General features: G+C 44.1%; 1 protein-coding gene across 2 annotated transcripts in view; it reads right to left on the bottom strand.

The window, feature by feature from the left end:
- PLXNA4 (plexin A4) overlaps positions 1 to 26,904 on the bottom strand; it is a 699,236-nt gene that overhangs the window by 87,017 nt on the left and 585,315 nt on the right. For both annotated transcript variants that reach the window (XM_043965884.1, XM_043965883.1), the window contains exons 11-16: positions 19,632 to 19,728; positions 18,026 to 18,216; positions 12,245 to 12,396; positions 10,314 to 10,431; positions 3,933 to 4,069; positions 1,658 to 1,825 (exon numbers count right to left, since the gene is read on the bottom strand). In XM_043965884.1, the coding sequence (XP_043821819.1) occupies positions 1,658 to 1,825; positions 3,933 to 4,069; positions 10,314 to 10,431; positions 12,245 to 12,396; positions 18,026 to 18,216; positions 19,632 to 19,728 (863 nt within the window). The remainder of the gene's footprint in view (positions 1 to 1,657; positions 1,826 to 3,932; positions 4,070 to 10,313; positions 10,432 to 12,244; positions 12,397 to 18,025; positions 18,217 to 19,631; positions 19,729 to 26,904) is intronic.

Below are 26,904 nucleotides of genomic sequence, written 5' to 3'. Positions count from 1 at the left end.
ATCAGAACAAAAGGGGAAAATCTCAAAAAAGAAAAACAAAAAAGTAGAAACAGTATAGTTCAATCTGCATCCAGATTCCACAGTTCTTTATTTTTCTGGATTTGGAGAGCATTTTCCATCATGAGTCCTTTGGAATTATCCTGAACCATACATAGTATTGCTGAGAAGAGTCAAGTCTATTACAGTTGATCAACACACAATGTTGTTGATACTGTGCACAATGTTCTCCTGGTTCTGCTCATCTCACTCAGCATCAGCTCATGTAAGTCCTTCTAGGTTTCTCTGAAAGCAGCCTGCTAATCATTTTTTACAGCACAATAATATAGAATGAGATCTGGTTTGTGAATCCCAGTTCTGACATTTATTAGTTCTGTGACCTTGAACAAACTATGTTATCTCTCTGGGACTAAGTTTCTTCTGTAAAATGAGGAATTTGGACTAAATGATCTTTAATCCCCCTCCTGACTCTGAAAGACAAAGAATGCACAACTGAGGTATCAGAGAGCTCAGAGCACATTGGTGAACTTGCCAAGATCACAAAGCTAGTTATCGTTGCAGTCAGAATGTGAACCCAGGACTCCTGATTCCCAATTCAGTGTCATTTCCAATGTGCCACACTGCCTGTCTCCTTTCTTTAGAAGTAGTTGAGGGGTTTCACACCCCTGGTCTCTTTTTCACAGCATACCAGAGAATAGAAGTGTGTGTGTGTCGGGGGGGGGGGTGGATTAGTCTTTCCATTTCTTGGAGCTCAAAATTCAAGTTTAGATGTGGTTCAAGAAACCAGTCAGTCATGGAACTAGAAAGGGGACCTTGTGCCCCACCCCCAATCTGAACCTTAGGGATTTAGCTTCAAATTTCTCTTTTTATCAGTGTTCAAACAGCGGCGACTTGAGAGGGCCCTTGTTCAAAAGGAGGCTTCTATTGAGTCTTTATAGAGATTGCTTGACATCTTCCAAAATGAAGGAGGAAAGAAGGAAGGAAGGAAGGAAGGAAGGAAGGAAGGAAGGAAGGAAGGAAGGAAGGAAGGAAGGAAGGAAGGAAGGAAGGAAGGAAGGAAGGAAGGAAGGAAGGAAGGAAGGAAGGAAGGAAGGAAGGAAGGAAGGAAGGAAGGAAGGAAACAAGTATTTATTAAGTGATTGCTGCTATGTGCCAGGCACTGAGCTATGTGTTTTATAAATATTGTCTCATTTAATCTTCACAATTACTCTGGCAGGTGGGTATTATTATTATCATCTCCACTTTACAGATGACTAAATTGAAGCAGAGAGGTTAAGTGACTTGCTCTGAGTCACAGATAGTAAGTGCCTGAGGCTAGATTTGAATTCAGGTCTTCCTGACTCAAGGCCCACTGAGGAACAGAAGAAGCAGAAGCATGAGAGGTCTGGTAGTTTGGGGAGTCACATGTCCCAACTCCCAGAACATCCATAAAAGTAGGGTGGAGATTTAGAGACCTCTGACTTTTGGAGGGTGAAAATCAAAGGATGGCAACAGGAAAAGATGATTTTCCAGAGATCATTGGACCACAGAAGAGATCCAATCCAGCTTTCTCATTTTACAGATGAAGAAACAGACATGGAGATTTCCCCGAGGTCACAAGGCAGTGTCAGAGGATGGATCAGAAGCCTGGTCTCACTGACTCTAACAAGATGAGTCTTACCTGATAATGCTCCACTCAGGCTCGATCCTCAGGATGGTGGGGTCCTCCACGTATTGGAAGTAGAGGTCTGCATGGATCTTGGCCTTGTCTACCTGCACAAGCACCTTGGACTTTTCAACCACCTCCTCTGAAGAAGTGGTGTTACAGATGATGTGTGATGTGGATCGCCTTGGGAGAGAGGAGCACAAGACCATGGGACTGGGTGCTAGAGAGAGTTAGGGGTGGGAGGTTGTAAATCCTATCCCCACTGCACCCCAACCTCATTCCACCATATCAAAGTGACTATTGGGGAACGGTTCCCTGGGTCACAGCTCACAGAACTTCTTCTTCTTCTTCTTTTTTTGGCAAGGCAATGAGGGTTAAGTGACTTGCCCAGGGTCACACAGCTAGTGCCAAGTGTCTGAGGTTGGATTTGAACTCAGGTCCTCCTGAATCCAGGGCCGGTGCTTTATCCACTGCGCCACCTAGCTGCCTCTCATAGAACTTCTAAGGAACAACCTTGCCTTCAAGTTAGTTTGGGCCAGTAGAATCATGCACTCCTTGAACTCTCTGTCTTTACCTCTTACTGTCTCACTTTCTGTGCCTGTCTCTCTGTCTGTCTGTCTCTCTCTCTGATTCTCTGCCTTTCTCTGTCTATAGGTCTCTCGAATTCTCTCTGTCTTTCTCTTTCTCTCTCTGTCTGTCTTTCTCTCTGTGTCCCCCTCCCCCTGACATTCCATTTCTGTCTCTGTCTCTGTCTCTGATTCTCTGTCTCTCTGAATCTGTCTTTGTCTTTCTGACTCTCCCTTTCTGTCTCTGCCTTTCTGTTTCTTTGTCTGCCTCTTTGTTTCTGTCTCTATATCTCTCTGATTCTTTCTCTCTCTGACACTGTCTCCCTGTCTATCTCTTTCTTTCCATGTCTCTCTGTGTGTCCCCTTTCTGCCATTCCATTCCATTTCTCTCTCTCTCCCCATATATATATATTTCTGATTTTCTGTCTTTCTACCTTTGTCTGTCTCTGTCTCTGCCTTTCTGTTTCTCTCTACCTCTTTGTTTCTGCCTATGTCTCTGATTCTTTCTCTGTCTCTGACAGTGTCTCCCTATCTCTCTGACTTTCTGTCTTTCTCCTCCCTCTCTTAGTCTCTCTTCCTTCCCCCCTCCCCTGCCCCAGTGCTTCTCATGCTCAGTGAGGGCATCTCTTCCGCCTCCCATCTTTCCCTCTGATCTTCACAGAGAGATCTGTGCTCCAGAGAGCAGAATCCACATTCACCACTTGTCTTCCTCTGCTACAGCTGCCCTGATCACACAATGGGCAATCGATTTCCACCCCAGCCTCTTCTTGCCTCCACCTACCAGGTACTCTTGCCTTTATTTTCTGACTGTCTCTGGCATGACTGGGGGAAGGGGGGGATGTTGCTCTAGGAAGCCCTGTGACTGGATGACAGAAGAGTCAATGACAGCAGAAGCAGGACTTGGGGAGTCAGCTCCAAATTCATCCTAAGAAACAGCCCGTTTCTGGGAATGTCCTCTAGGCTGAATCCCACTGAATTTCCCAAGGAGGTGGAGGCAGGCAGAAAACAGAAAGCTGGGGAAGAAGAATGAGGGCAGCTGGGAGGAGGGACTGACAGAGAAGCCCTTTTCTGCATACTTTCCATGGACCCAATGAAGGGGTGTCTGCTTGGGACCTATAGCTTTGAGGGTCAGATGATTCTACCTTGGCTGATGTGACTTTTTAATGGTATCATGCAACATATGCTCTCCACATCCCAGAACCCCAACCTCTGATAAAAAGAAACGTTTGTTGAATTTGATTCAATTTGAACTGGAGTGGTTGTCGTTCAGTCATTTCAGCTGTGTGTCTGACTCTCTGTGTCCCCATTTGGGGTTTTCTTGGCAGAGATACTAGAGGGACTTGCCATTTCCTTCTCCAGCCCATTTTACAGATGAGGAAACTGAGGCAAACACAGTGAAGTGACTTGTCCAGGGTCCCACAGCTAGTAAGCATCTGAGGTTGGGTTTGAACTCAGGTCTTCCTGATTCGAAGGCTCAGCACTCTGCCCATGGTGCCACCTAGCTGGCTTTGAACTGGAGCAGAGGGTACTGCTAATGAGTCCTAATGTCCCAGGTTACAGAAGGAATACTACTAAGGAAGGAGTCAGGATCAGAAATAGCTGTGCCTCGTTCCCTTGGGGATGCCCCATCTGTAGCTCAACTTGGCTTCTTCCCAACTTGGTGGCTCAGTGTTTCTACCTGAAGCTCCCACAAGGGTCAGTGCCACGGGGAAGGGAACTATTACCTGTAGAAGAGACAGGGCTGGCTTCCAAACATCACTGCCACATTGCTGCCTGCATTCAAGTTGGTGCCAGTGATGGTCACTTGGGTGCCCCCAGACACGGGCCCCCGGATGGGCTTCAGGTCAGACAGGGTCAATGTCTGAGTAGAGAAAGACTCAGTTAAGAAGGAGTAGAGAAAAAAGCTCAGGAGTTGGGTCTGAGTCCCCCATCTCTCCATTCGTATCTATGTTGTGGCCTCATTTTTTCAGTTCTAAAACGAAAATGTTGGACTAGATCATGAGATGTTAACCCGAGGTCTGTGAATTTCAATTTTGGGGATAAGAGTATTTCAATACAGTTCGCTTCCTTTGCAATCCCATGGGTTTTATTTATTTACAAACATCACCCTGTGAAGGAGCCCATAGTCTTCACTAGGCCAACAAAGGGTAAGAATGTCTAGACTAAATGATATGTGAGGACCCTTCCAGCCAGTATCTTCTGATTTGTGCCAGGCCACCTGGGTGACTTTCCCTCTCTGGGATTCAGTTAATGCATTTCTAAAATGAAGAGACCAGAGTTTCTTATTTCTAAGGTGCTTTCGAGCTCGCAATGCTGTGATAACACAGTGGGGAGCAGAGCAGAGACTTAAAGGCTGGGCTGAGATGATGCGCTAGTCCTCCAGCCCCTTTGCTTTGGTGTCTGCCACATGTTTTGTTGGCATTATCCTCAAGACCACTCGCCTGGAAAGGCGAAGCAATTTTCCTAGGGTCAAACCAGAAGGTAACCACCACTCCAAGTACACGACTGCTGAAACCCCAGTCTGACATTCTGTTGATGAGGCCGTAACCCCTTCAATAGCCTGGTCTAGAGAGTTGCCCATCTCCCCCAGTCAGTAAGGCAGCGGGGTGGAGCAGGGGCCAGGGGAAGGAATCGGTATATTACAAAGGCCCCCACTGCCCTTCTGCAGGGATGGGGTGGGGGGGGGGCAGAGAGAAAAATGTCTGTTTGTTGGAGGATTTGGAGTTGCAGTTTGTTCCTTCATTAGCATTTTAATGGAAAAACTTTCCACTCAGTCCCAAGTGAGAAGCCAGTATCTGCATTTAAATGAAGACTACCTCCCAGTCGTCCCCCCCCTTTTAAGAATTATGGCCCCAAAGCTTGGCACTCGCCTCAGCTCCTCTCAGCAGGCAGGTACCTGACTGACACAATGCCTTTACCTAGAGCTGGGGATCAATAACACCATTAGAGAAGAAAAGAAACCCAGATGACGTCTGCACACCAATGGGGTGGCCTGTGCCTGCCCCATCACGAATCACACACATGGCCATGCCTGGTCATGCACGTGTCTTTGAAAAGACTTTGCCAGTCCTTCCTTGTGCGTGCATACACAGGGACACTGCAGCTAGGTGACCACCTGCCTATGTTCTGCCAGCTACTGGGTGGGGTGAGGGCTTGTGCCCCCCAATACCATATTTTCTCTTCCACATTCCCCACCTTGCCTTCCCTGACCCCTGGGTCTTCTTAGAACCCATCTCGGACAGCTGGGTCTCATGCAGGGCTGTCCTCCACTGGTCTTCCCCCTTTGCCCAGGCTGCTTAGCTACTCACAGGGCTTGGATGAAATGGGGAGTCAGCAAGTGCATTCTTTCTAATGAAATGGAGAACTACCAGGTTTACTATCTATCCTCCCCTGCTTTCTGAGGTCCTCTGGGTCTCACTCTCTGCCCTGCTTTTTATCTCTTCTTGTTGTTCTTGTTTGGTCATTTCAATCACTTCTGAGTCTTTGTGACCCCATTTGGGGTGTTTTGGGCAGAGATACTGGAGTGGTTTGCCATTTATATCTCCAACTTGTTTTACAGATGAGGAAACTGAGTTCAACAGGGTTAAGTGACTTGCCCAGGGTCACACAGTTAATAAATATCTGAAGACAGATTTGAACTCAGATCTTCTTGACTCCAGGCCTGGTGCTCTTTTCACTGTGCCACCTAGCTTCCCCTCCCTTTATCCCATGCAGCATCCCAACCCTGTCATCTGACTAACATGTTACCTAAGGACCCCTGGGCTCTACTGCATTGCAGCAGTTTCATCTTCCCAAATTAGAGTATGAGCCCCTTGAGAACAAGGACTATCTTGCCTTTCTATTTGTATTTCCATTACTTGGCACAAAGGAAGGGCTTAAAATGGTTTTTTTTTCTCATTCATTCATTCATTCACTTACTCACTCACTCAAAAAGTCCCATAGTAGGAATCAGAAGACCTCAGTTTGAATCCTGGCTTTGCCTGATTTACTTAATTTTTCTGGCCTCAGTTTCCTCATCTGTAGAAGGGATGGCCTCCAAGATCCCAAGACCTCTTCTGTAGCTAACATTTTATGATTCTTTTATTCTAACCCATCTTTCTATATGTTGCCTTAGTTTACCTCTATACAGGGAAGGGGATCTGACCCCATCCCCTTAATGTCCTTTTCTATGGAGGAAGAGGACACCAAACTATTATTGGAAATATCTGAGGTGTTTGGTGGAGAGATGCTGCCAGTATCTGGGGTACTTCAAAGCAACCTCCCTTTAAAAAAATCTTCCATTTGGTTAAAGGGAATTTCAACATCTGAAAGAGCTTTAGACGAGAGTTGCCTGTATGTAAGGGTTTAGGGAAGTAAATAATCTAGGCTGCCTTCACCTTTCAATCGTGGTATAATCAGAGACTGGATTGAAGGAGTTATTCAGAGCGGGGAGGATGTGATGGAGAAACATTTGAAAGTTGCGAGAAAAGTATTAATTATTCAAGCCGTGCTTCATAAATATTTCACTGTGGGTTTGTATGGAAAATCAGATTCGGGAATATTTACTCTCCCCTCACTCTGCTCAGTGGCTGGAGTAAGGGAGACAAGGAAGAAACAATGATGACTAGCTCCAGGGACACTGCTCTAGGAAAGAGTTGACTGTTTGAACCCCTCTCTTCCTGCCCCACAACCCTGTATGTAGGGGGTGGGATCAAAGCACGGGCTGGGAGGATCTGGACTCCTGAACAACTGTCGAGGGGGTCCTAAACTTCCCCTTGTCTCCTGTACTGTGGAGGGACTGTGGATATGTGCAAACCCAGCAGCTCCAAATCTCGATAGAGGATTTAACCTTTGGTTCCTGGGTAATGCAGTGTGTGGCCATGTGGGGTTGAGGATGGGGAAGAAGGGAAATGTATAACTACTTGATGCTGGCAAGGGAGGGCAGGGGAATGCAAACTCCCTCTTCCATTCCCTGAAATGGTGACCATCTACTGACTGCCCCTGCCCCTCCGGGGCTCTGTGTGTAGGTGCCAAGTGGTACAACTCTCAAATGTAATTTAGGATGATGAGAATAACCTCATAGCATCATTCATTGATCAAGAACTGGAAAGTATCTCTAAGACCATCTAATTCAACTTCTCCATTTTACAAACGAAAACTGAATTCTAAGAAGGTTAAGTGACTTGCCCCGAACAGAAGAGATGAGATTTGAATCCAGGTCCTTTGATTTTAGAGTTAGATCTCTTACAATCTTGTGCCCTTTAGTGAGTGAGGTGACAAGGACTGGGCTGGATCACAGGATTATAGAATTATAGAAAGACAGAGCTGTACAGTGGTCCAGGGAAAAGAGAACTGATCTTGGAATCTGGGTATCTGGATTTGGGTCCTGGGTTCTATACATTTGGGTCCTGACTAGCCACCCACTGGCTGTGTGACCTTGGACATGTCACTTAACCTATCTAACCTTGACTATAAATGGGGGAAAATCATCCTTACATCACTTGCTTCACAGGCTTGTTAGGAGAAGAGCCCTTTTGTTAACCCAGGAGCACCATATAAATATGACCTTTCTTATCTAGTCCAACTTCATAATTAAGAGACAAGGAAATGGAGGCCCAGTGAAAGGACTTACCTAAGGTCATACAATCAATCTACAAACATTTATGAAGAGAGTTACTATGTGCCAGGAACTAGGGAGACAAAGATAAATATGAAGCAGGCCCTGCTCTCTGGGTGCTTATATTCTCTCAGGAAAAAAAATACGCACACCTAAGAACACACAAAATATATTACAGTCCCTACATGTTATAATCCAGTCATGATTCCGTGATTTCTGACTCTAATTCATAGTATCATAGATTTAGAGCTAAAGGGACATTAGTGCTCAGCTATTCTAACCCAGGACTTCTTAAACTTTTTTTGTGCACAATCCCTTTTTGCCCAAGAAATTTTTATGTGATCCCAGGTATATCGTTTTATAACAAAGCTTCTTAACCTTTTACCCTCGCCAAATTTTTCACAACTCCCTACATTCATTTATGTGACCCCATACAGGGTCCAGTCATCTCAAGTCCTTTGGGGAAAACTGAAGTATGGGTCCTAAACATATACACATACACACACACACACACACACAGATTACTATACTGTACTGTGGGGTTATTCCTTAGTAGTTATCTACAATTTATTTTGTAGTCTGATTGATGTCTATCTTTGGCCAGGGGACAATGAACCGGTTGAAAAGGGAGGGGAAAGGGAGAAAAAACAAGGGAGATGGAAGGCAGGAGGAAGCCAGGATGATAGCAGCTCTCTAATATAACATATTTTAGGTCATTTGATGCCTCGGTGTAAAATCCTCCACATTCATCTTCAGCTTTCAATGTCAGCACAAAATCATGAGGAAATTATGCCATCACAAGCTGTCATTAACCTAGGAAATTAACTAGCTGGAGATCTATGTCTGTCTGACTATCTATCTATCTATTTGTATCTATCTCTATATATGTTTATATACATACACATACATATATGTATGTATGTATGAGTATATGTATATATGGTATATATGTGTACTTATAACTCACACACATATGTATGTGTTTAATATGTCTTTCTTGTGAGGAGGGGACACTGCAAGAAATATGCTTGTATCTCTGCAACCCTATAATCATCACAAGGCTGAATGGCAAAGAAAGGCCCTTGGCAGGTGAGATGCTCTGCATCCTGCTTCACAGGGAGTCTTGAGGGCTCTCCTGACTGGCAGAGCCCAAGCAGGGACCCTCCTGCTGAGAGGTTGTGATAGTGGGAGGCTGGGGCAGGCAGTGAGGGAACAGGTAGAACAAAAAGATGTGGCGAAGATGAGATGGATGAATGAGAAGCTGTGAGAGTGGTGCAGCAGGGGCAGTGAAGGGATACTGAGGCCAAGGGACATGGGAAAAATGAGGCGAGAGTGTGACATGATGGGATAGGATGCAAAGGATATTGTTTTGACAGGATGGGAGAATGATTGGGGGTGGCAGCAAGGACAACCCTGGACATGTTGGGATAAATCTAGGACTATGGGAGGCAAAATATAATGAAACAAGTCCTCAATCTTAAGCCAGAAGATCTGGGTTCAAATCTCAGTTCGAAAATGTACCTGCCATGTCACCATGGGTAAATTAATTAAGCTCACTTAAATTAATTAATCAAATTACTTTAAGGTTTCCTCACTTGACACAGCATGACATCATAAAAAAGAGACTGGTTTTGGAGTCAGATCTTTGGTTTAAGTCCTGATTATGACACTTAATGACTGATAGCATATCATTAAAATTCTCTGAGTCTCAGTTTCCTTATCTGTGAAATAGGGATGATAACAGCACTTGCACTGCCTGCCTTACAGTGTGGTGATGAAAGCTCTTCGGAAACCTTCCTAGAATCATAGGATAATAAGATCAGAGGCCTTAGGGATCCTCTAACTGAGTCTCAGAGAGGTTGAATGACTATACCAAAGTCACAAGGTAGTAAAAACCAAAGTTGAGATTTTGTAACCCAGTCTCCCAGATCCCAAGATGGCATTTTCCATTTTTCTTTTTTCAGTTTTCTAAATTATCTTTATTCATACCATGAATTTAGCAAACATCAACAAACACAAATGCTGCCATATGAAAAGAAAAGAAAGGGGAGGTATGTAAAAACCCCACGAATCTTTACTATGTATGGCTTGTAAAGTATACATTACATCGGAAACAATAGAGCCAACACAGCCCCGCTTTTCTGTGATCCCTTCTGAACTTCCTTCTGCCCTTTTCTGTGTATTTTTTAATGTTTCATCAATGCTCTTTTCTTCCTTTTCTTCTTTTTTTTGCATCCCTATCACCATTCTCTCCAACAATGCCCCCCTTTATAACATAAAGGTATAGTTAAACAATGCTCAGTGTTTTCTCACTATATTATTCTGCCTTTTTAAAACCACTTTATACATGGGAGTTATTATTATTGTTTTTGTTTTTGTTATAATTATTATCATTATCCTAATTGTAAATCACATGCTCCTATCAGAACTGCTTGGGTTCTGGGCTGGAGGCCCCAGCAGAATCTCCAGCATCACAGACAGTGTCCCCACCCTGGCTATTGTGACTTACCATGAAATAGTAGAGCTTGGAGGAGCGGGCCATGAACTCAGGCTTGCACTCGGCCACACAGATCTCCACAAATCCAGCATGCTGGCTGGGCTTGGCTTCCCCCATCTCACACACGATCCTGCAGGCAAAAGAAGAGGAACCTCAGCCAGATAACAGGGCTGGTTGCCCTCCCCACATGGGCCCTGCCACTCCTCAGAGGGAAAAATAGGGCATCGGTTGGTTGGATTCTCTTGCCTTTTCATTCATTCATTCATGACATAGAGAAAAGAATCTTGGAATTAGAATCAGAGGCCCTGGATTAAAATCCAGACTCTGCCTCTGATTGACTGTGTGACCTTGGGCCTTGGTTTCCCCTTAGGTAAAATGAGGGGCTTGGACTAGATAACTTCTTTTCTTTTTTCTTTTTCTTCCTTCTTTCCTTCCTTCCTTCCTTTCTTTTTTTTTGGGGGGGGGTGTGAGGCAGTTGGGGTTAAATGACTTGCCCAGGGTCACACAACTAGTAAGTGTCAAGTGTCTGAGGCTGGATTTGAACTCAGGTTCTCCTGACTCCAGAGCTGGTACTCTATACACTGTGCTACCTAGCTGTCCCCTTGGACTCGATAACTCCTAAGGCATTAGTATGCTGACTCTTGATTCTTTTGTGAGTTTTTGGGAGAGGGGATGATATGCCCCAGCCAGACAACTTAATGTGATTGAGAAAAAAGTGTCTGGATTAGAGGCAGAAGACATCTGTTTGAATACCCACTCTGTGATCTGGGGCAAGTCAATTCTTGTCTCTTCATCTGTGAAATGGGGATAATAATGGTACCTACTTCCCAGGGTGGTTGTTAGGCTCAAATACGAGCCGTGAAGCACTTATCACAGTGTCTGGTACATAGTAAGTGATAGGTAAATGTTGGCTATGATGAAGATTATTATTACATTGAAGTGGTTGTATTGTAGATTGCTTTTAAGGTCCCTTGCAAGTCTAAGTTTGTGATCCTGTTTATGGTTACTTGTAGGGTACAATTGGAAAGGTGATAGGGTAAGGCCTATGATCTCAAGACCTAAAGCCTAAATCTTGTGAGCCATTGTGAATGCTGTGGCTAGACAAGTGGAAGATCAGGAGAAATCCTTTGTGTTAATGATGATGCAGAAGATACTGGGCATATGGTCAGGATCCAGCTGAACTGACTGAGTTTTGTTTAGGAATCATAGCATCACAGAGCTGGAAGAGACCCCCTTGGGTTAGAGCTCCAAAGTATGATTTGAACCCAGGTCTTCTGCAATGCTCTTTCCACAACTATTCACAGGAAAAGGGCCACAGAGATGAAAGGTGACAGGAGAGGACCTTAGTTTCCCTTGTAATGCTATTTGGAAGTCTGGAAAATTTCAGTGACCTATTGCTTTTTTTGTAGAGCAATGAGGGTTAAGTGACTGGCCCAGGGTCACACAGCTAGTAAGTGTCAAGTGTCTGAGGCTGGATTTGAACTCAGGTCTTCCTGAATCCAGGGCTGGTGCTTTATCCACTGCGCCTAGCTGCCCCAGCTTATTTCAAAGATACCCAAGGCACAGGCCTAAGCTCAGCTAAACTCAGAAGGACTATGTATAGTTCAAGAGTATCATTTTCATATTCAGACTATGAGTCCTGAGTCCTCCAGGGTGAGGCTGAGTGAAGGAGGATGTTAGGTTGAGAAACTCCTACCCATACGGTTATGGCGACTTCCATTTTGTTTCATTCTTCCGCCTTTAATCAGGACCCACCTCTCCTGCTTTCTCCTTCCCTCCCACATCCTCTCCTCTCCTTATCTCTCTGTTTTACCATTAATTAATCACTGTAGTTATTTTTTTTTCCAGTCCACTCCTCCAGACCAAAATGAATGGCACGACATCCCTTCTCTTTCCCTTTCCTTTCCCCTCCCCTTTTTCTGCACTGAATGGATCCCACTTACTGTTCCGCAGGGATGTATCCATCCACCAGGGGACTGCATTCCACCCCTGCCACCTTGACGTGGGAGGCGATGTCTCGGAATTCTAGGCCCAGGTTCTCGCCTCGGATAGTCACCTTGGTGCCTCCTTCCCGGGGACCTGTTGATGGGCTGATCTAGAAGGAGGGAGGAAGAGAGAAGCAAAACAAAGCAAAAGTGAGAGGCATTATTAATTAGAAACCCCCATGAATCATCATTGCTATGTCAACCAATAAACACTTATTAAGTACTTACTACATGCCCCTACCTGTACCAATTCCCATTCAATCTGGCACATGTTTCAGATGATGGCACAGCCCCATTCTTATTGTTGATCATTGATCTTCACCAACAATTGGCTTCTCTGATAACATGCTTGCCCAATAAGTCAAGTATTAGCTGGTTGGCAACTCTGGTTGGAAACAATACTGCCTAACTGATGGAGAAAGGGAAAGCGATGCTTTTTCTTTCCTAACTGTGCCTGATTTCCTATTTAGTGCCAAAGCCCCAAGAGGGCAGCCTGGGTACTGTAACTATCAATTAATAGTAGTTTTTGGCAAAGGACTTTAAAGCCGTGTCTTTTAATGAGCCAATATTCAAAGCTCCTGGTAGGACTCATAACCACTAGAAAGTATGAGAGAAAAAAGGAGGGAAGGTTACCACCCCCAATACCTCCTAGGCTGTTAGTAGCAGAATCATGAGGAAAGGTCCAGAACTCTCTGAGCACATTCCCAGGACTATAAAAGCATTTCATTATAATCCATCCAACTTCACAGTTGGGCTTGATTCAAATCTGCAAATAGATTTAAGTGGGAGTTTACCCCTGTGCATTGGTCACAGTGACTGAGTTTACTATCCCAAGGGGTGCCATATGCATTAAGATCCCAAATTGGAAATTTTAGGAACCAAGGTTCACAAGGCTGCTTTGAGGTAGGACCAGAATATAAATAAATATAGTTAAGCCTTCACACTCTTATGGGTGGTAACTAGCAAGGATAATAACGCATTCAGTACCAGGATTTTGTGGCATTTTATGGGCCAAGACGGAGGCAAATATCAGGATTACACTGCCAGCATCCCCAGCACCTGGATCTTGATCAAGGTTAGGGAGTGTATAAGTGCCAGAGTAGAAAGGAGAACCCAAAAAACCTGCCTCTTAATTCCTATCCTTTCTATACTGTCTATAAGCAGTATGGCATGGTGTATAAAGAACCAAGAAGACCTATGTTCAAGTCCTGCCTTGATCTCAAACTGACTGTGTGACCCTGGACAAGTCACTTAACCTCTTAGTTAAATTTACAGGATGGGTCAATACCACTAAAAGTGAATCAGCCAGGGGCAGCTAGGTGGCGCAATGGATAAAGCACCAGCCCTGGATTCAGGAGGACCTGAGTTCAAATTTCACCTCAGACACTTGACACTTACTAGCTGTGTGACCCTGGGCAAGTCACTTAACCCTCATTGCCCTGCAAAAACAACAACAAATAAAGAGTGAATCATCCAGTCTCTGTCTTGAAACAAGGTGGGAGGAAAAGAGCCTCTCCACTCCTCAGAAAGGGGAGGGGAAGGACCAGTTGTGGAGAAGCTTACGCTGTTCCCATAATCCCCTCAGTCAGTCCCTACAGCACGTTGGATGCCAGGGCTGCTGATGCTGACATGGCATTCCAGCCCCTAGCTTGTCATACTGAAAAAGAGGAGTTTTATCTCTTGGACCATCCTCTCTATTCCATGGATTCCCTTGAGTGCCAGTGCCAATACAGGAGCTGGTAAATAGCCTTGGGTTCCAGGGAGGTTTGTTTAATTCACCGTCTCCTACCAGTGATTTCTTTGGACATGGGCCAGGAAGTAAGAAGCTCCCTGCACTCATGGCTGACTTGCTATTGGCAATGATGTACAGTTGGCCTAGGGAGATTACTCTCCTGTTAATGGCTCTGGGAACAGCCTTGCCACTGAAGTCAAGGTGTGGCCAGTCTTCCAGAAACTCTGAGAGGGTGGGGTTCATCAGTATGGCTGCAGAGAGAGAGAGAGAGAGAGAGAGAGAGAGAGAGAGAGAGAGAGAGAGAGAGAGAGAGGCTCCTGTCTAGAGTAGGGTCATGGGCCTCCTCTGTACCAAGGGCAGAGGGGAACAAGATGGGGACCAGGAATTCTGGGAACAGTGATCCCCAACCTTTTTGTGGTTGAGAATTCCTGTGGGTAGAGAATGAGTCTCTGTCAGAGCCCCAGAAAGGAAGCTCCCAATAGATGGAACAGAAAAGGGGAGAAACAGTGTGAGAGTTAATCAGATCAGCCCTGCTTGCTGTCCCCATCACATCCTCTCATCTTCTCTAACCCCAATTAGAAAGTTAAGGACTAAAAGGATGGAAGGAAAAGAGAGAGGGGAGAAGGAAGGTTAAAACTCTCAGTGTCCATGTCAGGTCCAAGGCCATGGAAAGTAGGGCCAGAACCAAGGAAAAATGAACCCAAGTCTGGAGCATGTCAATCCGTAGCTTGGGCCTTAAGCCAGGGAATATCTGGTCTGATCTTGGCAGAGGGAAATTCTGGCCTGGGAGGGACTTCTGGGGGTCTTGTTACTCGTGAAGAAAATTCAAGCTTCTACCGCTTCTTGGCATTTCATTTGACAAACATTTACTATGATAAGCACAGGATGCTAGCTCGAGAGCTGAAAAGGATCTCACAGGCCAGTTAGCCCAACTCCCCTATTTTACAGATGAGGACCCCAACCCAAAGACACTAAGTGACTTGCCTAAGGTGACGTGAGTAAGTAACCACCAGAGATGGGATTTGAACCTTGGTCCTCTGACTCCAGAGCCAGGAAGAGTTCTTTCTGCTGTACCATTTTCACTTTTTTGTTTTCAACTGGACCTCTGAATTTCTTTGGTCTAGAGAACTTCTGGTGAGGAACTCCCTCAATGAATGAAGATTGGCACCAGCTGTACAATTTACCATCTTAGACAACTGCCTGGGGCTCTAAGAAATTAAATGCTTGACCCAGGTTCACAAAGCCAGGATGAGTCTGAATCAGAACTTGAACCCAGGGCTTCCTCTTAGACTAGTTCTCTATCCATTATGTCACATTCCTCTAGAAATAATGTCTTGATTTTTTCCATTTAATAATGTAATTATAATAGTTCTCCCTTATCACGAGCTCTTAACCTGGGATCTATGATTTAATTTAAAAATATATTAATAGTAGCATTTTGGCATATGGTGGCTTCCTTGGTAATCATATGTATTTTATTTTATGCATTCAAGAACACTAGACTGGCCAAAGGGTCGATCACATACATACACACACACACACACACACACACACACACAACACATTAAGAATTCCAGCCTTGCATCATTAGTAAACAATAAGTATGTTCACATTTTTATAGACTCACAGCACCAGGAGTTTGCAAAGCACTTTCTTCCCCAAAATTCCATGAGGTGTACAATAGGAATATTACCAGCCAATTTTAATAGATGAGGGAACCAGGACACAGACAGGTTAAGTGGCTTGCTCAATGTCACACCAATTTGGAATGCCAGAGATAGCAGTCCAGCTGTGCTGCAGACTCTCTCTGTTGTTCTTTTTACTTATACCTGAGATGTCTTTCTGATTTCTTAAGCATCAACAGTTTTCAGAGCATTATGCTCAGAAATACAGTTTCTACAATCCTCAATCTCTTCTCTTATGGAGATTACTGTCTGCAGGAGGACATAGGAATATATCTATATCTATCTACATCTAGAGCTATGGCTATCTATCTCTTTATCTATCTTATCTATCCATCCATCCATCCATCCATCCATCCATATCTCTATCTCTATACCCATATACATGTGTATAGATATGCAAGTACATACAAGTGCACATGTATACAGATATGTACATGTATATAAATGTCTGCACACATATGTGCATATAAATACAGATGTATCATTCAATCATATTTTCATCATATTCAACTCTTTGTGACCCCATCTGGAGTGTTCTTGGCAGAGATGCTGGAGCGGTTTGATATTTTCTTCTCTAGCTCATTTTATAAATGAGGAACTGAGGCAAACAGGGTGAAGTGACTTGCCCAGGGTTGCACAGCTAGTGAGTGTTTGAAGACAGATTTGAACTCAGGTTTTCCTGAATCCCAGGCAGCTAGGTGGCACAATGGATAAAGAGCTATTTCTGGAGTCAGGAAGACACATATGTCTAAATATACATGTGTAATTGTAGATTTTAGAAATCAGACAAGGTAGGTTTCATATTATAATATGTATATATATATATATATATATATATTAATATATACATATTAAGAAACTGAGAAGGTACCAACCTGAATTGGTAGAGGAGTTTCCTTCTCTGGGATTTCAGGATATCAATGAAATCCCAGGTCTTGCCTCCACTCCCTATCTGTACACATGCACATATGCATTTGTGGGCATGTACATGTGTGTGTGTGTGTGTGTGTGTGTGTGTGTGTGTATGTGTTGCCTGGAAGTTTGATTTCTTTGATATAAGGGGCTACGTAGTGAGAAAACCCCCTCTCCACTTAGGCACACACTTTTACAACTTAGGTTCCTAGAGTGTTGTCTGGGGCACTGAGAGGTTAAGCAACTTTCCCAGGGTCACACAGCAATAATTGTCGGGGTGGGAGGAGGACCTGATCCCAGGCCTCCCCGAAGAATCCAAGGCCTACTCTCCATCCAATCATTATGCCTTGCCGTGTCTGCCATGATAATATAATTAGAGCTGGTGCTTTACAGTTTACAAAATGCTTCACACTCATTCTCTCATTTAATCCTTATACTATTCATGGGGTAAATAGTGCGAATGTTATTATCTCCATATTAAAGATTAAATTTTACAAAGGATCAAATGAAATAATATCTATGGGAAACACTGAGGAGGTATATATATATATGCACACACATAAAGTGCCTCATAAATGTCATAATTGTGCACTAAAAGCATTTAACATAGTATCTGGCACATAGTAGGCATTTAATAAATGTTTATTGATTGACTGACTGATTAAAAGAATCTGCACAGTGGGTGCTCAGTCAGGGATGTTGACTGACTTTTCCCTTATAGGACACACACAAGTAGCGTGGGGTTTGCATTTGAAGGGTCTGGTTTAGAATCCTTCTTCCCCTTTTACTCTTTACATATATATAACTCTGGGCAGGGTCCTTTGCCATTCAGTTGTCTTTATCTATAAAATGAGTGGGCTGGGCTAAATTACCTCCACAGAGCCCAGTAACTGTATAATCCTGTGATTGGGAATCAAAAGTCTTGGACCTGGAGGCAGGAAGACCTGAGTTCAAATCTAGCCTCTGAAGTGTACTTAGTTGTATGACTCTGGGCAAGTCACATAACCTCTCCCAGCTTCAGTTTCTTCTAACTATAAAATGGGAGTGAGAATAACATCTGTCCCCTTCTGTTGTTGTGGGGACAAAAATGAGAGACTATCTAGAAAGTGCTTTGCAAACCTTAAAATGCTATAGGAATCTGAGTTATTATTATTTTAATTGCTGTTATTATTAATTATCATAGAGAGAAATCAGAGAGTAACCAACTAGAACTTTTCAGATTACTGAGGCTTGCCCAAGGCTGATGGGAAGAGTCTATTAGTCAGAGCCAACAAGTCACATCGGCCCTGAGCATCCCCATCTGGGGTAACCCTAGGAGACAACTCTGTCCTGGCCCTGCTCTGGCTCCATACTGTCTCTCAGAGGTCCACTCTGAACCCAGGCTCTAGGGAGGAGGATAGCTTGGCTCACCTCATTGATGCGGGGGTTGGTACACTTGCCATTCGTACTGGACAGCTCCAGCCATTTGTTCTCCTGGGTGGGACAGTGTTGTCGGAGGGTGCACTGCCCCAGCCCTTGGCACCAGCCACACTCGAAGTCTGGGTCGGCCTTGAGGCACAGGCCGCAGCTTTCTCGCATGGCCCCGCACTTGTAAAGATGAACTGTGGGCAAAGCACAGGAAACAGACTGAGGAAGGAGGTTAAGGAGCTAGTGGAGACAGCGGCCAGGAGCCTGCAGAGTGGAGAAGGTGGCTTCAGCCCGAGGGTTCAGGAGATGAGGTGACAGCTTCATCACTTTGGTTATTTCTCACTGGATGAGATGCAAGCCATGGGAAGCCAGCCGACCCCATGGAGAGATGGGGCTACTGGTGAAATAATGACCCCCTAGCCCCCTTAAACAATTTCACCCCCCCCATTCCTGAAGGGTCCGCACAATTCCAAAAGATTATCTGTCAACCCCTAAGAGGCAGAGGAGGTGTGGCAGGAATCAAAAGGCTGGAGGAATAAGGGGGTTTATGATTTGGGAGTTAGACAGTGGGGCCAGGTCAGGAATAGTTGGGAAATCCATGTACCTGCCCATACGCACATACACATATGGGTCTGCCCTCCCTTCCTCCCTGCTCCCATACATGCTTACAATACAATGTATGAACACACTCCTAGAGTACAGTGCTGGCCCTCCCCATAAAATTATATCTGAATACACTGAGTATGTCAAAAGGATCTCTGAGTGGTTCATAGACACAGAGGGCAAGGGTCATTTGTTGTTCAGTTGTTTCAGTTGTGTATGACTCATCATAACCTCATTTGGAGTCTTCTTGGCAGAGATACTGGAGTGGCTTGCCATTTCCTTCTCCAGATCATTTTACTGATGGGAAACTGAGGCAAACCAGGTTAAGCGACTTGCCCAGGGTCACAAAGCCAATAAGTATGAGGCTAGATTTGAATGCAGGTCTATCCACTGTACTACATAGCTACCCAAAAGGTCATTTAAAGGAGAGATATTGGCTTCTTTATGGTAAAACCATGGCCAAGTCCCTGGGCTTGCCTGCCTCGGGAGAACGCTGGAGAGGGAGAGAATAAGGGAACCTGGTTTTAGACAGTTAAAGGCATGACTTTGAATTTGAGTTCTCTGGGATTCACTTGTAAAATAAGGGAACAGAACTAGATGAGGTTGGAAGTCCTTTCCTAGTTGAATAATTGAAGTCTGTAAGGAAGAAGAGAAACATCCCATAATAGTTTCTTTGCGGGGGGAACCTATAATAGTTTCTTTTTAAATTTTTTTCCTATAATAGTTTCTTGCCCATAAATCCATTTTCTGCTCCCCACACTGTCTGTTGGCTGCTTTGTGCTTTGAGGAAGTACTGACTAAACAAGGGGAGAGGAGAGACAGAGTAAAGGGTGGAGGTGGAGATGAAGGCAGGGGGAAGCCTGGTGACTTTCAGCTGTTTAGGAGCAGGGGGCGGGGGAACTAAAGTAGGGTCCTTGAATGAGCTAGGATCTTTCCTCTGTTTCCACTCTGTCCTTCCCCTCCCAAGTCTGCCCCCAAGGACTATGGCTGGGACAGGAATCCATACCTTTGTTCTGGGCTGGGTTGTCAATGTTGAAGTCCCCATTCCACACAACGGTCAGCTCCACAGGTAGGCTGTTGATCTCCATTCCCTCATAGGAATACTGCAGCCAAAAGGGGAAAGGAAAGAAAAGATTTCATCTGGGAATCCCAGGGAAGATCAGGGTGCTCCACTTGGAGCCCCTGGTAGGACAGAGATTAGGATGAGGACAGGAATGGTTTTGGACCATGTGAAGTCCCGGGCTCACAAGATCTCTTATTCAGTATAAGGAAGAGCAAGAGAGTAATAGACATCTTTCCTTCTTACATGCTGCTGCCAAAAGTGTTTTTCTTAGGTGTGTGTTTAGCCATTTTCAGTCATGTCTGACTCTTCATGACCCCATTTAGGGTTTTCTTGGCAGAGATCCTAGAGTGGTTTGCCATTTCCTTCTCCAGTTTATTTTACAGATGAGGAAACTGAGGCAAACAGGGTTAAGTGACTTGCCCAGGGTCACACAGCTAATAAGTGTCTGAGGCTAGATTTCAGTTTAGGAGGATGAGTCTTCCTGGCTCCAGACCCAGCAGTCTATCCTCTGTGCCACCTAACTGCTCTTTCTCTAGGTCTAGAACTCACCATTCCTCTACTCGGTGAATGCCTATGGCTCTCTATTGTCCCCAGAATAAAACAAATCTGTTTAGCTTTTAAAGTTCCACACAACTTAGCACCAACCTATTTTAGCCTCATTAGACATTACTCTTTCTCCTTTTCTGATGGGTATAAGGTCCCTCCTGCTCCAGCTGAACTTGCCTTCTCTTTGTTCCTCACACATACTACTCTATCTCCCATCTCTTTGCCTTTTCATTGACCATACCTCATGTCTGGAATCTACTCCCTCCTCACCTCTACCTTACAAAGTCCCTCTTTTTTAAGATTCAGCTCAAGCACCATCTTCTGTGAGAAGCCCCCCTTCCCACCTCCTGCTTCCCACTCCAGACTGCTGGTGTCCTTTCCCCTGAACTCCCTCATATTTAACTACTTTGCAGATATTTGCATTTACTCCCTTTGTGTTTATGCAGCATATTTTTCTATCTGTTTTTGTTGTTTTCCCTCATTGGAACCTAAGCTTAGGACCTAAGGTGTTTCATTCTTTGTACTCGCATTCGAGTAGTGTCCACCGCAGAGTAAATAGTTGTTGATTAATTGGGGAGGGAAAGATAAAGCAATGGGAACACCAGTGAGGACACAGCACTTCCCTACGCCCTACAGTTGATTTAAGGGGTGGAAGAGAACAAATTATTTGCCTTCTCTGGGTTTCAGTTTTTCCCCCCACTTTGAAGTGAGGAGAGTCATATCCTTATGCTTCTCCTGGAATGTTAAAGACACACAGCAGAATTTCCCACAGTGATTTAGGCCATTCCTTATCACTGGCATAGGTCCTCATGCCTTTAAATAACACTCCCCTGAACTAGGCTGAGAGAATCCAGGGCTCAGAAGAGGAAGATGTTCCATCTGTGCTCCATGAATACATATTTGTGTAGCCGATCTTTTATTTCCTGTTATGTGACAGAGTTCAGTACCCTCCCCATGAGCTTCCCATCTGAAGGTCTGTTCCTATTGCCCTAAATACTCTCTCTCCTCTTCTCTGGATCCAGCCCCCACCCCTTCAAGTCTTACCTAAAATCTTATCATCTACGAGGTTTTCCTGACTCCCTTTAATGCGAGTGTCTTCCCTCTATGGACAATCTCCAATTGATCCTGCCTGTATCTTGTTTGTATGTAGTTGTTTTCATTTTGTTTCCCTCATTAGATCATGGGGGTCATTGAGAGAAGGGACTGTTTTTTGTCTTTTTTTGTATCCCCCAGAGCTTAGCACAGTGCTGGGCATATACTAGGTCTTAATAAATGCATATTAACTGGTTGACTGGCTGATGCCATGGGACCACAATTGCTGAAGTCCTCCTGAATCACCTGGATGGAAGAGTTACCCACTTGAATTATAAATCCCAAGTCATTGGGTGGGGCCAAAGCCAGCTTTGTTCTCTTTGTTCTCAAGTCTTTCTACCCTGCACACCCCAGGTAGGAGATCATGAACTCAAGGTAGAGAAGGGCATAGCAAAGACTTGGGAATGGAGGAATTATCTGGTAAGGAAGAAGTAGTTGGGAAGATGGAAAATAGGGAAGGAAATTTTAAAAAATTGATCCTCTGATGGAGCGTTAAGACACTTAGGAGGGGGATATGAAGAATAAAAAGGAAAGTGAACCACAAGATACCAAAGGTGTTTGTGGGAGATGTTGTATTTTTCTGGTCTAAGCTGACATTTCATGAGCTCACTTGCCTCTCTTCTGCTCTGCACAGAATAGATGGTCTTTCCTGTGGGTTCTGACTCACTCTCCTCTCCTGTATCTGTTCCCCCTCACCCCAGCTGAGTCTAGGACCTGGGCTTGTGATCCTGAGGAGAGAGGGTTGCTTCCTAGGGGAGGCTGCAAAGTAAAAAGAGAGGGGAGAGAATTTTTCCACTGGGTATTAGGGACCATCACTGGGTCTATCAGCCTGTGATTAGAATTCTGAGGACCCTTCTCAGTGCCCTGGAGAACAAGGAAGGGAAGGAAGGAATACAGGAGTCTGCCCCAGGAAGCATCTCCAATGCCTACCTGGTGATTTTCTCATTATTCAACCAGACAGTCCTCACCATAGGTGGCTAGACTGAGACACAGGGAGAGAAGAAGAATCGGCAGCTACCTAGCACAGCACCATCCTCAGAGTGGAGAACAAATCTGTCCCCTGCCCTTCCTCTGAGCAAGGATAGGCCCGAATCATCCCAGACAGATGCATATCCTATTCTTAGATATCTCTAGGGAAGGAGGTTCTGTAATTATCTTTAGAGACCTTTTCTATTTTCTTATAGCCCTCAGATCCAGGAAATTTTTTCCCTGCTGGTCATCCTTCCCTAATTTCCATGATGATATAACTCCACTTTGTAGATGAGAATGATGCTGCCCTATCGGCAGCCAAGAGAACCCGTACATTGGGCTGTCTTGTCAGGAACGGGGGAGTTTCTGTTAAGCCATCCCACATGTTTGTTCATAGGCTCCCTCATGAGGGATGGTGCTCATTTTGGAGATGGTTGGCCAGGATGTGGTTCTCTGATTAAGGGACAGAGAAAAATCAGTTGACCCACAAGCCCAGTTATCCTCCTCTCTGTTCCTCACCCATCTCCTGGCCCCACTGTCTTTGCATTGACCATGTCTTATGCTTGGAACTCATTCCCTCCTCACCCCTACCTCAAAGAGCCCTCTTCTTCCTTCAAGAATCAGCTCGTGCATTACTTTCTACATAAAGACTTTCCTTATTCACACACTACCACCTGAAATGCTAGTGCCCTACCTCCCTAGCTACTTTGTATTTAACTACATTTAATTTAATGGAATTTATCTTCCTTATCTTACTTTTGTGTATACTTATATATGTACTTATTGATTTCCTTAATAGAATGCAAGCTACCTATAAAATAGGGATTATTTCCTTCTTTATATTTATATTATCAGCACCTAGCATAGCAGTTGACACACAGTAGGTAATTAATAAAGGTTTGTTCATTGATTGATGGGTTAAAAGGGACTCCATTGTACCAGTTTCATTTGTTAAGTCAATTTCATTCAGAAAACATCGATCTAGCACCTACCTTTGCTAGACTTGTTTCAGCACCAATTAGCAATAATCTCCATATAACAGAATACCAGAGATCAAAAAATAGTTATTAAGTTCTCCCTCTCATCCTTCTCTTAAGATTGTAAGAGGGAGGTGTGTGTGTGGTGGTTATTTTCTCCCATCTCAAGCTCTGGCTCTATAGATAGTTTACTTATTCCTCTTGTCCCAGATTAGTGGTTAGCTGGGAGGTGTTGTCTTGGCTTTGCTTTAAGCTGAATCTGCTTGGCCATGGCTTGAGAGGATGTTCTGAATATGGGAAGTGTCTAGGACAGAGTTAGTCCACTCCCAAGTGCACCTGAACCAGATTAAAATGTCAATGGAAAATATTTAACAAAATAAGTAAAAATACAACAGAACATAGATGTTAATGAGAAGTTTTCTAAATTCTTTCATGTACCACAGGGATATTTATGTAGCATTTAGTGGTCCCAATTTCTATTGACTTTTATGCCACTTGTCTAGGGCACTAACTGTATTGATGACAAAGTCAGGCTTAGAGACCCATTGCATGAACCTGACAAAGTGGAGTCATGGCCATGGCCAGGGGCAGAATGGTCAGGAACAGAGATTCTTCATCAGTTGGTACACATAAGAGAGGGGCAGAAGGGAATGTATGTCTGTGTTCATTTGTAGGCAAGTTCAGAGACATAATATACTAGCAAAACAGCATGGTATGGGGAAGGAGTTAGGGAATGCAGGACTTTGAGCCAAGACACATGAGTTTCATTCCTAGCTCTAACATTTACTGCTGTGTGACCTTGGAGAAGTAATTCAATTTCCTGAGACTTAGCTTTCTCTTCTGTAAAGTGAGAATATCATTACTTTCTACTTCAGAGAGTTGTTGTGAGGAAAGTACTTTGGAAACATTAAAGAGCATATAAATTTTCCATAAATATAAATTACTATTGTATGGTCATACACACACACACACATATGTGCATACACATGTATACATAGCGATACATTTATGTCTATACCTCTCATTATATATGTACTTATACATCCTGTATGCATATATGTATCTAAGGGCAGCTAGGTGGTATAGTGGATATAATTCCAGGCCTGAAGTCAGGAAGACTCCTCTTCCTGAGTTCAACTCTGGCCTCAGACACTTAGTAGCTGTGTGACCCTGGGCAAGTCACTTGACCCTGTTTATTCAGTTTACTCATCTGTAAAATGAGCTGGATAAGGAAAAGGCAAACCACTCCAGCATCTCTGCAAAGAAAACCCCAAATGGGGTCACAAAGAGCTGGGCATGACTGAAAAAATGATTGAACAACAAAAATGTGTGTGTGTGTAATATGTAAATATATAATATATAATCATATATATATATATATATGTGTGTGTGTGTGTGTGTGTGTGTGTATGTCTATAAACCCACACATATGGACACAGAGACGCATATACACATACATATATGTATATGTGTACATATACATACACACATATACATATACATACACATACACTCCTCCCCTCATTAAGGAGGCAGGGGCTGTAAAAGTACACTCAGATAAGCACATTAACACCAAGTGCTGCAGCTCCATCTCCAGAGAAGTTATTTTCCTCTGGAACATTTTCTTTCTTGTGTGGATGTCCCAGCCCCATTGTTACCTCCCCCACTCAGGGTTCAGGATCTGTCTGACAGCACAGCCTGGGAGCTGGGAAGCCCCCCACCTTCTCACCCTGCCTCCAATCTCCTCTCCCCTCCCCTCCCCTCATCCTTTATAGAGCACTTAGCATTTATATAGCTCTTTGCAATCATAGGACAGTTAATTGAACAACCCCCCCAAGGCCAAGGAGACTGTTACAGCTCCCTTGAGACCTCAGGACCAAGGAGGTTAAGCATCTCAATCAAGGTCAGGTGCTCCAGGATTGGGCCCTTGGATGGCTTAATCTATGTTTGACCTTGGGTGGGAAAGCCTAGACCTGAATTTTGCACTTTTTTGAGACAGGAGCACCTGTGCTCCTTGAATCTCCTGTCTTTCCCTCTGACTTCTCCCCTCAGCCCCTTCACTTCTCCATCTTCCAGCCTCCCCACCCCAAACCCCTAAGCCTCCTGGGTAACATATACTTCTTGACTAATTCTCCATCTATGAGCAGGAGAAGGATTTTGCATTATGTCATAGCATCCACCCTCCAGATGCAAAGTTCCTCCACGTGGGATTGTTCATCACACACAGCTCTTGGATCCCTGTTAACGAAAAATGGACACACAGATGTGCCCGTGTGAGCCACAGCTGTGTCCTTTCTCAGCCTGTGGATAACAGGCCTGCAGCACCTGTGCGCACCCGGACGAACCCAGGCCTTCAGAGGAAATCATAGCAAATGACAAGCCTTAACGCTTGCGTGACTCATTCTTACTGCTGTTGTTATTACAGTCACTTCTTATCATATTATGACACCAGAGGGTTCATTCAATGAATTTTGAGGTAGAAGAAACCTTGGCAGTCACCTCAGCAAATACCCTCATCTTACAGGTGAATAAGCAGAAGTCCAGAGAAATGAAGTGATTTGTCTAAGATCACACAGCTAACTCAGGGCTGGGCTGGAGCTAGAAGCCAGCACTCTTGACCAGTATTCTTTCCACTATTCCACTAGTCTGCAGGGTTTTAAATACCAGGGACATTTGGGAAACATAGGGAAGTTGCAAGCAAATGAGTCCAGGGTCCCCAGAACAATAGCAGGTTCAACATGATCTATTGCAGGGTTATGCTGTACTCGGCTTATACCAGGCTCTTGCTGATTGTTAAATTTTAAGTGTGAGCATTTACACCTTGGAAATGAGCAAATGCTGCACATCGGGGCTTGATTTATTGTTTTCTTAATTATCTAGACATAAGAAAATGATGGGTAAAATGTTAATAATGCAGATTAAATTTAAAAGTGTACCCTATGTAATTTTTTCCCCTGGAGAGCTGATTGTTAAGCATTTACTCTCACAACACTGTTGCCAGCATCTTCTTAGAAGATGCAAATAATCCAAGCCTTTGGGCCTAAGTCACTTAATAGGAATCACACTATTGTTATACTATTAGCATGGGGGATGGTTAATGTAGTATGTAGAACATGGCACTTACAAAGGCCTCATCCTCACTAGCATTAGGGCAAGTAAACGGGATGACAAGTAGCATATTAGCGAGTGTGATGGACTTGAGAATCAGTAAAACATGGGGTCGAATCCTGCCTTGGTCACTTATGAGCCATGGGACCCTGAGTATGTCACACTTTATCTCTTAGTTTCTTCATCTGCAAAATGGGCACAATCATACCTCAAAGGGCTGGTACAATGATCAAATGAAATCATCTATGTGATCTATAAATGTTCTAAAAGTCTTAGTCATTATTGTTATTTCTTTTTCTTCTTTTTTTCTTTTTTCTTTTTCTTTCTTTCTTTTTTATTTTTTTGAGGGGCAATCAGGGTTAAGTGACTTGCCCAGGGTCATACAGCTAGTAAGTGTCAAGTGTCTGAGGCTGGATTTGAACTCAGGTCCTCCTGAATCCAGGGCCTTTGTTTTATCCACTGCACCACCTAGCTGCCCCCCATTATTGTTATTTTTAACAATGATCCAGGAAAAATCTGTTTGT

Source organism: Dromiciops gliroides, chromosome 5 (assembly GCF_019393635.1).
Source record: "Dromiciops gliroides isolate mDroGli1 chromosome 5, mDroGli1.pri, whole genome shotgun sequence".
In the NCBI taxonomy this organism is placed as follows: domain Eukaryota; kingdom Metazoa; phylum Chordata; class Mammalia; order Microbiotheria; family Microbiotheriidae; genus Dromiciops; species Dromiciops gliroides.
This window is presented reverse-complemented; position numbering and strand designations above follow the sequence as displayed.